Source organism: Chelonus insularis, unplaced genomic scaffold (assembly GCF_013357705.1).
Source record: "Chelonus insularis isolate UGA/USDA-ARS -01 unplaced genomic scaffold, ASM1335770v1 contig_290_pilon, whole genome shotgun sequence".
Classification (NCBI taxonomy): domain Eukaryota; kingdom Metazoa; phylum Arthropoda; class Insecta; order Hymenoptera; family Braconidae; genus Chelonus; species Chelonus insularis.
Genome location: NW_023276470.1, coordinates 121732 through 135015, shown reverse-complemented (window position 1 = coordinate 135015; position 13284 = coordinate 121732). Strand labels below are relative to the sequence as shown.

At 32.3% G+C, this 13284-nt stretch overlaps 1 protein-coding gene across 1 annotated transcript; it reads right to left on the bottom strand.

Annotated features, from left to right (window-relative positions):
- Positions 1–6187: 6187 nt before the first annotated feature.
- Positions 6188–6687, bottom strand: LOC118065292 (uncharacterized). The gene is made up of 2 exons (XM_035080472.1): positions 6605–6687; positions 6188–6458 (listed from the first exon to the last, which is right to left on the bottom strand). Exons 1-2 carry the CDS (start codon positions 6685–6687, stop codon positions 6188–6190), a joined length of 354 nt encoding a protein of 117 aa, XP_034936363.1.
- Positions 6688–13284: the final 6597 nt, after the last annotated feature.

The following is a 13284-nucleotide window of genomic DNA, read 5'->3' as shown; positions in this document are numbered from 1 at the left end:
TCTTTGTATGCATTTTCAAATAATTCCGTTACATCATGGGATCCAACAAGATGTGTACAGTGAATTAACCAATCTCTAATATATTGACTGTACCGAGCTTTCAATGTTCCAATAAAAGTTTTGTCCAGTAGTTGTAATTTGTGAGGTGGCAAAGATATTTAATTAAGATAATTTCCTCCATTTAACTCCATTGGACCTTTGCTCTATTAGACTGTTTTACCAGGGCAATTATCAACAAAGAGAACAGCCTTTTCTAGTCCGTTTTTCGCTAAAAATGCAGAAACGAGTGGCACAAATGCACTTTTAAACGATTCTTCGAATAATACAGATGTCATCCACGTTGATTTTTGACTTTTGTAATATATAGGTAATTTGTTAGATATCTAATTACTCTTGGTTTGGCATATTTGCCTTTCAATACAAGAGAAAGTTTTTGAAACTTTCAAGTCTTTGAAAGTATCAGATGCATTGCTACATGCCATCACGGTGTAGCGTTTTTTTCACCTTTCATACTAAAAGCTTCTCCCTCACTAGCTGATGACAACGTTGTCCTTAAAAATATTTTGAAATTTAATAGACTTTCGTCGCAATCAAACACTTTATCTGATGATAATCTTTCACCTTGAATGTATCGTTTAATTTCAAGTTTATATTTATCAGCAGTATATGAGCCACTCATTGCTAGCTCCAAACTTCTCTTTTGATCTGAGCATCGCATGAAAAATCTAAGCTCACTGTTGACGAAGTATAATCTTCGCGTTAGTAATTTCTTTTATATATGTGTTCGGGCCTGCTCTTTCCCTTGAAGTATGAATTTTTTTTTGTCGGCTGCACTGCCTTCCTGGTTGCTTCTAGAAAGTGTGTACAACTCAGTAGTCATAGAGTTTTTTTCTTTATTCAAGTTTTTTTTTACTTTATTATAACTAATAGAACCTAACTTTATATAAATTTCTTCACTTAATAAATTAATCCCTAGACACCTTTTCCATAACAGGTTATGGGCCCAGGTATCGCGTAACTGTCATATTTTTGGAGTAAGAGAAAACGTTTGAGAAGTTTTTTTTTCTATAAAGCAACGACAAAGTTTGATGGAAGAAACTTTTTACAATGGAAATTCCAAATTAAAAATGCTCTGGTTGCATTGGGAATTGATGACGTACTGGTACAAGAGTTTGTGTAGAAGCAACAGGACCTATCAGAGAAAAATGGATTAAAGATGATGCAAAAGCAATGTACTACATTTCAACGACATTAGTTTCAGAACAGCTAGAATATTTGATAACGTGCACTTCATCTAAGGAGATATGGGACAAGCTTGTTGCAGAAAACGAACAAACGTCTGAATCGACCAAGATAATTCTACTCCAAAAATACTATGACTACAGAATGAATCTAACTGAGTCGGTAAATCAGCACGTCGCCAAGCTGCAGAACATGGTGGATCAACTCAAAAATGTCGGTGAGAATGTATCAGATGCATCGCTGATGGCTAAAATTCTCGGAAGTCTTCTAAATAAATTCAACACGTGTTAACTGCATGGGATAGTGTTCCAGTAGATAGACAAAGTGTCTAGTTGCTACAGGAGCGATTGTTGAAGAAAGAGGCTCGATTGACCCAAAGTGATGAAGCCACGAACGCGCTGGCAGCAATGATGATAGAACGTAAGAAAATTGAGAACAAAGGTACGTTCGAGGAAAAGAAGAGAAGTAAGCAAAGTTTGGAAAATGTAAATGTTATGAATACAAAGAAAAGGGACACATTAATCTAAATTGTCCTAACAAAAAAAAGTCCGGGACAGATAAGGGAAAACCGTCAAGGAGTTTCGATACGTGTGCTTTTGTTGCAGACATATATGAAAGTAAAAAAGAGTCTCCGGTTGATAAAGAAGAGATTGGTTTACCTACACACAAAGTCAAGTAGATTATTAGCGGCTACCAATTTTAGACCAATTCAAGGAGAAACAGCTCATCTTGGAGATAGTGGAAGCCTGGAAATAAAAGGAGTTGGAACTGTATTAATTAAAAGACTAGTTAATGGTGTTTGGGAAACTGGTCGTATTGAAGAAGTGTTATATGTGCCGTCATCGAAGAAAATTCTATTTTCTGTCGGAGTCTGTGATGCTAAAAACTTTGAGCTCAGATTCAAGAAGCAAAGTGTGACTATTTTTAATCGAAATATGATTGTTGCTCGAGGTGTAAAACAAGAAAATGACATTTATCGTATGTTCATCCAACCTTCAGTAGCATTAGTAGTAAACATGTCTGAAATTGATGTTAAAGTATGTCATGAAAGACTTGGTCATGTTAATCAGCGTACAATTAAAAAGATGCCTGAAAATGATTTAATCCAACACATTAAATCTCAAAATGACAATTTCTTTTGTGGAGCTTGTGAGTTTGGAAAGTCGCACAGTAAGCCATATACCAAAACAAAAGAAAGAAGAGAGACAAAACCAGGAGAGTTTTTTTATTCTGATGTATGCGGTCCAATATCTGAAACTTCAATTGGTGGAGCACGTTTTTTTGTAACTTTCATAGATGATTCATCAGGGTTTCGAAAAGTCTATTTTCCGGAACACAAGTCAGATGTATATGAAAAATTCATAGAATTTGAACGTTTTGTTGCAAATAAATTTGGTCGAGTCACAAAGACGTCGAGAGTTGACAATGGGGGGAGTACATTAACAAAAATATGAAGAAATACCTAGTCAAGCGAAGTATTCAACTTGAACATACAGCTTCAAATACCCCTCAACAAAACGGCAAAGCTAAGAGAGAAAATAGAACATTTGTTGAAAACGCCAGATCTATGCTGTACGGTGCTGAGCTACTTAAGTATTTATGGGCCGAGGCTGTAAACACAGCAGTGCATGCTCTGAATCGGACCCTATCAAGTAGAAATCCGGAAAAAACTCCTTATTAAGTGTGAAATGGAAGAAAACCATGTGTTCTACACATAAAAGTTTTTGGATCTGCAGCATATATGAATATAGTATAACACCAAAAGACAAAATTTGATAAAAAAGCCAAGAAGTTAATTCTAGTGGGTTATCAAGATGATTCAACTAACTATCGGCTCTATGATCAACAGGATCGGAAAGTTGTTGAGAGCAGAAACGTGTTTTTCAACGAAAAATGTCCAAGTAATCGTGACCAGGTAATCAGTCAAGATGTTTCAGGTGACAATAACGTAGCACTGAAGTTCTCCAATTGTCACTCAAATTAAATCATGATAGAAAATGAAGAGGAACACGATACTGTATTTGTTAACAATGATGTTGCTGAAAGTGAAAGAGTGATTGAAGAGCCAGGAAATGATGTTCGCGTTAAATCTGAAGATAGAACTGAAGACTTCTTATGTTTCGAACAAGGCGAGCACTCTTCTTCAGAAGTAAGCAACATACAATTTCGTGATAGAAGCAAAATCAAACAACCTTCGAGATATTGTGCTAATATTGTTGAATATAACGAGCCTGCTACTTATCAGGATGCAGTGACAGGTCTAAATGCAAGTCCGTGGAAAATTGCAATTGCTGAGAAGTTAGACGCTCGTAATAAAAACAGGACTCGAGTACTAGTACCAAATACTAGTAACAAAGAAGCGATAGACTCCAAATGGGTTTTTTAAATTCTACGTAAACCATCAGGACAAATACATCGTTTTAAGGCTCGACTATGTACACGTGGTTTTCTACGGAAACAAGGGCGTGATTACACTGAGACTTTCTCACCGGTCGTGAGATATGATTCTTCGAGAGTAATATTGGCCATTGCAGCAGAAGAAGATCTAGAGTTGGTGCAGTTTGATGTGAAGACTGCCTTTTTATATGGTTAACTCAGTGAAGAGGTATACATGAAAGTACCAAAAGGTTTTCTTGTGAACTATGATCAAGGTCAAGTGCAGTGTAACTGTTAGTGTAACTAACAGAGTGATGTAGACGAATGTATTTTTGTTGGTATGATGGAGAATAAAATAATTTATCTTACGGTGTATGTTGATCATCAGCTAATGGTTGCAAAAAGTATGCGTGTACCAAATGTCATTGTAAATGCTCTAAAATAGTATTTTGATGTAACTATTGGTGATGCCAAGATTTATGTAGGAATCCAGATTGAGAAAGATCGGGTTAACAAGCAAATATTTTTGCATTAACATGCGTATGTCCTAAAAATAGTTGAAAGGTTTGGTCAATCTGATGCTCATCCAGTGGAAATTCCAGCAGATCCAAATGTCATTCTAAAACCATCAGGGTCATCTATTCCAAAAGTCAATATACCGTATAGGGAAGCAGTAGGCTCTCTATTATTTCTATCCACTATTACACGTCCAGACACTGGGTATGCAGTTTAATCTGTTAGTAGGTTAATGAATGCATACACTAGAGAACATTAGAAAGCTGTTAAGAGAATTATTAGATACTTAAAAGGAACTGCTAACTTGCTGCGACAAAGACTCATAACTCTTAGCTGGAGCAGAATATGTTGCTGCGTCAACAGCTGCTAGAGAAGTAATCTGGTTCAGGCAACTACTATGTGACATAGAATATGGATGTAAGGATCCAAGTGTGATGTTTGTTGATAACCAGAGTGCAATAAAATTGTCAAAGAATGCTGGATTTCATAAGAGAAGCAAGCATATAGCAATAAGGTATCATTTCCTTCAGGAAAAAATAAAAAATTGGAGATATAAGTATTGTTTATATAATTTTTTGTATTTTGTGAAAGAATAGGTTTAAACAAAATGTCAAACGTCTTAGACGGAGGGAGCGTTGACGAAATACAGTCTTCGCGTTAGTAATTTCTTTTATATATGTTTTCGGGCCTGCTCCTTTCCTTGGAGTATGAATTGTCTTTTGTTGGCCTCCCTGGTTTCTTCTAGAGTGTGTGTTTACAACTCAGTAGTCATAGACTAAAGGAGCAGTAAAGTTTCTTTCTTTATTCAAGTTCTTTTTATTTCATTATAACTAATAAAATCTTACTTTATATAAAACTCTTCACTTAATAAATCAATCCCTTATCATTATATTAATTGTGTAAATTTTCGAATATTTGTTCTTTTCATTCCCATTTTTTCGCAGTTTAAGATGTGACATTGAGGTTATTCGCAATGATATGTGCCGGTATCTCCTGATTTAACTCCTTTACAGCGTTTAATTTTACACCAAATTGCACTACTGTCGGTTGCTTCCGATTATTATTATTATTTTTGGTCCGTTTCAACATTATTTACACAGCTTAATTAATAAAACTATCAATAGATACGGTAGTGACTCATGCGCAAAGCATATATCGCCGCCATCTTGCCCTTACGTCACGACGAGGCACTGCCGTGGCTCCATACAAGTTGTAAGATGATTTTTACAGGTTATAATTTTTAAAATAAAAATATTGTTCTTATTACAACATAAACATGAGCTGAAATGAGGAATTTGTACGGGAAGCAATTGTTGGCCTTCGATTAAGCATACTATGAAGTATCATCATTGCTTCATTCATAATATACAATATTGTGAAAATTTCGTTGCGTAACAATTGAGTAAAATGAAAGTTTATTTATGGAGCGATCATACGTTTTTTTATCAAGTTGGTGATCAGAGTTTTTAGTTGCTATGAAGTTCCCCTACTAATGGATTGTAAAGTTGATAACAAGTAAATTTTTCTTGAGTGCGAATATTAAAATAATTGTTGTTGATATGTACAAAAATCGTGAAGATTTTATAAAAGCATGAAATTTTGAAAATATTTAAGCCAATTAATAAATAACAGTTACACCAAGTTTTTGGTTGTTATGTTTCTTGTGCCATTAAACGCACTAAATTTAAAAAAAAAAAGAAAAAACCGAAGAAAATAATTCATTTTAAATATTGTTGATTCTTAGATTTAAATAATTGGCGTTAGGTGATTTTAGGATTTTTTGTAATTTTATCATTGTCCGTATTTATGCTTGACGCACATTTTTGCACAGCCCAGAAAGAGGGGGCTATTTTTAATGAGATTAATAATTACAATTAACGAATTTGTTGCTACAATCAAACTATATATGCAGAATGATTAATAGTTTTCTGTATACGCTTGAGTAGGGGATTAAATTCTCCTACAATTGAGGGAAAGTGAGATCGTAAAGAGGTGTGTCTTAGAGAGAAAGCACTGTACTGGCTCTGTAAATGATGACAGTGACTAGATGATATTAAGTTATCTGACAAAAACGTTCTATGCATTGTTTCCAGCATTCGGGAAGTTTCTCAACTGCCCGATTTTTGCCACTTGCGTTTCCAGTCTTCATTTCTTTATCTAATGCTTCTTTAAGTGAGTTGATGCCTTCGTACTCCATGCCACCCATTGTTCTTTTCGGAGAATGAAAGCAGCCATAGTCACATGGACTTAGGTCAAGAAAATAGGGTGGTTGGTACCAACGATGAAGTTTATTGTCTTTTAACCACTTACTTATTGCGGCATTTCTGTGAGAATGTGCATTGTCATCGAGTATCCACACTTCATGCTTGCGATTGCCATGCCAGTTTTTTATCAAGTGCTCAAAGAAAGTAAGGTGTCTCTGGTGGTAAATGGTTTTTTTTTGTTTAGTATCAATAGTTTAGGTGAATACTTAGCCGGTCGTGCCACAGTCATTGGCTTTTCATCTGGTTTGTGCCATTCTTTCTTTTGATCTTTTTCTAGTGGTCGGCACATAGTCATCCAGGTTTCGTCAATCGTAACGGTGTGTTCCAAGCGACTCTCCTGTCGATTATATTCACGCAAAATGACTTCTGAATACTGTAGATGCAATATCATTTGTTCTTCTGTAAGTTCTCTAGAATAAGCAAAGGTATCTTTTATTACCTGTTAGCGTTATTCAGTTTCATCAGCTGAATGACTCCCACCACTTCGATGCTCTTTACTGTTCTAATCGGGAACAAGGTAGAGTAGATGTTGTACGGAACTGACCAGTTGTCAATAAGAGGTTAAGTTTTTAGCAACTGGCAATTTTATGAAGTTGTTTCTTGTCTACAATGCTTGCATGTCCTATCCACTTATAGTTAATCACTTAATCTAATCTACCCAGTACAAGTCGGCACTTCAGTGATGTACTTTTTCCTAGCTTTCTATTCCCTTAGCCATATTAAAATTAACTCTAAATCGTTTAAGTATTAACGATCCCTGAACGTTGGCTTGCTTCAAAAATTACAATTAATTATTAAAATAATGTAAAATAATCCAAATTAACAAAGTAATAACTCCAAATTGATAAAAGAAACTGATTAAACGTTTATTAAATATGGCAAGACAATTAGAATAACCAAAAGAATAACCAAAACGGAAAATGGCAGTGTCTTAATTTAAAATTCAATCGGAAGTATTTAAAAAGTGACTACAATGTTAATTAAATGAATGATGGGATTTTAAAACACTTCAATTGTTTTAAATTAAAATGCTTTCGAATTTAAGATTTTCAGTGTTTAGATTCGGGCCATAACAGTATTCAATCTGGTCAGCTGTAGTCTAAGTTATAAACTAAAGTAAACTAATCAGTCGAGCTTTGCTAATAACAAAAACCTCGACTGTTGAACATCAACATTATCACATGTATTTACATATTTTACAATACATACACTATATTTTTATATACATCAGTAAAATTGATCAAGATGAAACAATAAACGTGCTTTCGGCTTTGAAAAAAAAAAAACAGAAAAGTGTTGAATTTTTTTTAATACTTAAGAGAAGATCACTGCCGCCATCGCTGTGACTGTAAGTAACGAGTTCGGAATTTCATTAGCCGTAGGGCGGTGAGATTATTTTAAAGAGATAGGAAATTACCTGATTAGGAGGGAAAAAGTCATTAACTCGGGCGAAACTAATTAACGTTAGGCTTGCAAAGGGTTTCTTTACTGAGTAGCGAACGACGTAAAGAGAACTATACTAAGGCTACTGAAGTAAAGATATAAGGGTGAATGGAATAAGGGTTGAAGGTTAGAGTGGGAAAAGAAGTTGAGTGTAAACAATAAGAGTTGGATGGGGTTAAAGCTAATCTTGTTGTTGTTATGAATTGCCATACTCTGAAGTAATATGTTCTCTACTTAGGCACACAATTTAACTTTAATTCGCTCGATTACTTTGCACCTTTACTTGTGTGATGTTACTCTCATGTTCTCTTTCTGGTTTCTTTTCTTTACCTACAACATCTCTCTGATGTTTTTTTGTGCAAGAATGGCTTAGGAAATATTGCGATACCCAGAAGTCAAGGCACGTGCCTTGAAGTCCTTCTTTTTGGAGGCTGTACCGTAACACCAGTTCAAGATGAACGACCGTATGCTTTTTATCATACTCGTTTACACTTTCACGGCTAAATTCTCTCGCGCTCCCACGATAATTCAGTCTTTCATGATCCGAGATGGACTGACGACATTTTTTTATCACAAAATAATAATGAACGCACTCCGTTATACTATTACATCATGAATATAAAGATAAGAAATGAGATGTTTTTTATTAAAAATAGGGAGAAAACTTCATTTTTTGAAACAGTCAAGAACATTTCCTCTGTTAAAATAGAGAAATTTAAAAACTACAATTGACAATAATCTTTTAATTGTTCTTTGAATGATAAATAAACAGGTAAATATCGTTCAGACATTTACTCTATTCATATATTTTTCAATTTTTAATCTCACTATCATTATTTGACAAGAAACTGATAGAAGATAGTATGTATTACGCAAATTCATTTTCATCATTCAATAATACGGATTTTGAATATTTGGAGTTGAATAGACGTCAAGAGTAGATGAGTTAATAAGAATCGCCAAGTGTCTATGCATTAATTCTTAAGACTCGAGACACGACTTGAAATAGAAGTAGAGAGAATAGTGAAAAGAGGTATAGAGCCTTGACAATTCTAAAGTACCTGCAACCACATCGTCACTGTCAACGTTTAATGAACAATATACATAAGGCGAAGTCAGGAAGATAGGATGAACTAAAGAGGATGAGGCGACTAAGAATTCAACATGGCCAACAGACTTGCAAAGGATCACAAGGGAATCCTATGATTACATTCCAGTCTTGAGCTTCTACCCACTCAGGATGCTGTATAATGTCCGTTCTATTCGAACAACGTTTCTCTGGATTCGAAATCCGTCCGTTATACAAATCGTAATGTCGACACTGGATGATTCAGATACTTCTTATATTACGGTTCAGGAACGCATATTATTTCTTTTTTGACGTGAACAGATGGAATGGAATAATAATTTCAGTGCTATTCTGAAAAGTCGACTTATAATTATTTGTAATAATTTATTATAGCTAAAGGGTAAATAAATCATTTGTTAAGGAATAAAAATCATATGTGGTATAAATTATTCGAAAATGCATGTAACATAAAAAATGTAAAAATTTTTTATTGAAAATATTAAATTTATTTTTTTACAATAGAAAAAATGTGTTAAGTGTATTGTAATAGTATAAACTTATTTATATTCATGTATTAATTAGTCTAGACTTTGTACTGCCAGTTTATTAAGGTCAGATTCAACTTGTATGTTCGACAATTTGTAAACATTATAATAATATTTATAGGTCTGCAACGAGTAAAGGTTATGAATGAATAGCTATTTATCTCAGATCAATTTATTCATGGATTCAATCATAATGAAAGTTCTAAGAATCAATGAATAAATATAAACAAGCTGAAACAAATATCAATTACATAAAAAAAAAAAAAACGAATTTAGACTTAATTTTCAGTAATCATATTTTTTATTAAACTATAATAATACATCACTTTGTTCACGGAAAATGGCAGTGTCTTAATTTAAAATTCAATCGGAAGTATTTAAAAAGTGACTACAATGTTAATTAAATGGATGATGGGATTTTAAAACACTTCAATTGTTTTAAATTAAAATGCTTTCGAATTTAAGATTTTCAGTGTTTAGATTCGGGCCATAACAGTATTCAAGTAGAAATATTAATAAAAATTTATGGATGATTGTATGTTTAAATGGATTAAAAAATAAATAATAATTAAAAATATTGGTTTCTTTATGAACCAAAAATATCGTGTCTTTATACTGGAATTTTTTTTTCATTTGTGATTATAACCTTGGTATATTCTTAAACCGAAAGAAATAAAAAAATATACATTCGAAAGAAAATATTAAATATTGAATGAATTTGTATTTATGTAGAAATATTTGGTAATTATCTACAAAATATTTCCCAGCCTTGTTTGCTCATATAGCGATTTATTGACATTGCATATCCGGAAAAATTCAAGTATTCATTAATAAATTACTTGAAGTGTTTAATAATAAAACACTTAAGTGCTTACAATGGTGAACACCATAATCAAACTATAGCACTTTGGTAAACGGGAAGAAACGTTTAAAAGTCGTCTACAAATTTCTATAGTTTGTTTGTAATGTGTAACGTTGTGAACACTCTGAGTGTTTAGTTGCTAAACAGTGGAATTTATTTTATTCTAACACTGTGAATGCAAGTGCATTCTTGTTACACATTTAAATGTGTTAAATATGAAGTCACCCATTTAATTAACATTGTAGTCACTTTTTACACACTTAGAAACGCATTGAAAGTGAATAAAATGTTAATCAAATGGGTGATTTTATATTTAACACATTTAAATGTGTAACAAGAATGCACTCGGATTGACAGTGTTGAACCCTCGAATCTAAAGAAAAGATGTGTATCAATATAAAATGAATATCATTAAATAAAATCAGTGGCATCTTTAAATTAAAGTAAATGGATATATTATCTCAGCCTGGAATGTCAATAACTGTATTCATCTTTATGCTTGTTAACAATTAGGATTAAAAAATGATCAACAATTAACAATTATTGTTTAAAATTTTTTATTTTATTTGAAGATTCGTTAATCATATTGCTATATTTCAAAACGACTTATTTATACAAGGCTTATTGTATAATTCAACAATGACAATTTTCATCATAATTTTATAAAGAACCCAGTTAGAATAATTTATTCAGTTAAGCTTGATCTACAGCGAAGCTATTCATAATTTTAGAACGATTCGTTTTAGTTGTGTGATACAGCTCATGTTTACTTTGCTCGTAACATTACTTTATACACATCTGTGAAACTATCACCAATGCGTAATTTACTTGTGCATGTGTATGATTCAAATACATATAGATACAGAAAACAAAATGCACTGCTGTAGGTTTTTAAGTATGCGCGTGCATACTATATACCGGCTGTCGTCGACTCTCTGGTGTGCTATACATATAAACCCGTGAATAATCGTGCTCAACAGCAACCATTGTCTTTTTTAATTAAATTTCGCTACGACCAATTTGCTGTACAATAGCATACTAATGGAAAATGGAGAATGCTACTTAAAAAATTTCACTTGTTCGTGTTTTCTATTTTCAATTTAGCTATTCAATTTATACGTATATTTTGTTTTCCATCCAGACTCATATCGTTTGTGTAAATAACTTATGGATAATTAAAAGAGAAGCACATTCGATTAAATAATAATCAAAGATTTCATGAAAACTGCGGATATCGAACATTGTTTATGTCATGTTACAGATAGTTTTATGGAAAGTGTATTTTTTTAGTACATTTATTGATTTTTTTGTATTTACACTATAATAATGTAATAATAGATTGATGTTTTTAATTAGTTGATAGTGTTTTGAAAATTATAACAACTCAGAGCCTATTGATTAATGGGAAATGAAGACAAAATCAAGATACTGGAAAAATAGATACTTTGGTTTATTGAATAATGTTATTCACTACTTGAAATGAAAAATAAACAATTAACTCTGTAAAATAAGAATGTGGCAAATAGTATCTTAAAACGGCTCTTGAAATTATTAATGACATATTGAGTTTTCTTATCTGCAATGGCAAACATGTTCTATCTTGTTGTTTTTTGAATTAAAATATACCGGAGATATAGATATCCGAGGATGAAATTCGTTAAGTATTAATGGACCAATATCCTATTAATTTTTTTCATGTAGATTTTGCTGAATTTAAAATAATTTAAATAAAGAAAAAATGTTATTTATTTACAAAATTATTATTATAACAATTTGTGTTTTGAGTAATAAAATGTTAGATGAATATAAAATAACGATTAAATTTTATTTTACGAGCCGAGAAAATGAATATAAAAGGCGATAGTGGTCATAGAAGTTCATCATCATCAAATCAAAGACAGTATAACTAAAGTGGACGAAAAGCCATATTTCAAGTTTTTATGACGACCCAACTCATTAGGGTATTAGGATGTAATTCGAAGGAGTTTATTATGTTTCTTAAGTACTCACTAGATGTGTATTAATGTTCACAAATTTTTAAATACCGAAAAACCATATCAATTATATCATTGTATTATGAATTCTATCAAATCTACTAAAATTTATAAACGAACTCAAATTACAATAAATTGATTAAAAACGAAATTCTGTAGTAAATATTACAGTAGAATTTTGATAAATTTACGAGATTTTATGTTTGACCCTCATGAAGTCTCAATTTTCTCATAACGTCTTCTAGAAGGTTTCTCTCTTTTATAACGGCTCTTCCGCCGCACACACTGCAGAAAATGCATTCAACCTTCGTGTTGTTGAGAATATCGTACTTACACCAACTTATAGAGTTCTGGTAGCTGTAGCGTCAGTAATTATTCTCCCTCTTACGCTTTTTAAATACAGTAATCTTTGAGTTTCTTCGTAGGGCGTTGTTTATGGTAATTTACCCTGTAGCAATAAATATTCTTGCAAATATAAAAATGTTACCCCTTCGTTTCGAGTAGTTATATCTACGATGGTTCTGCCTGTCAATAGCTGCCGCTCACGCCAACTTTAGACTATATTTTCGACAAAAAAATGCTATAAACGAGCAATTACTGAATTCAAATAAATGATTAGAACAAGTTTTTTTTTTAGATTTTTAATCAGACGTTACTAGTTTCGAAGTTCAAAGACCATGAAAATAAAAAATAAAAATTCACTGAGAGAAATAAAATTGTTAAATGTTTTAGCATGTATCAATTTACCATTCAATATTAACAATAAAGAAGGAACTCAACTCACACTAAAAAATTTTAAGTATAATCATTTCAACAGCATGAATAAATTTAGGAGAAATCATGAGCTGTAAGGAAAATCATCCTAAAAACTATGATAATAACTAAATTATAGTTTATTATAAATTTTCAAAGTCATTTTGAAGCATCACAATTAATATCTTCAATTGATATCATTTAATGGTATTATTAGTAA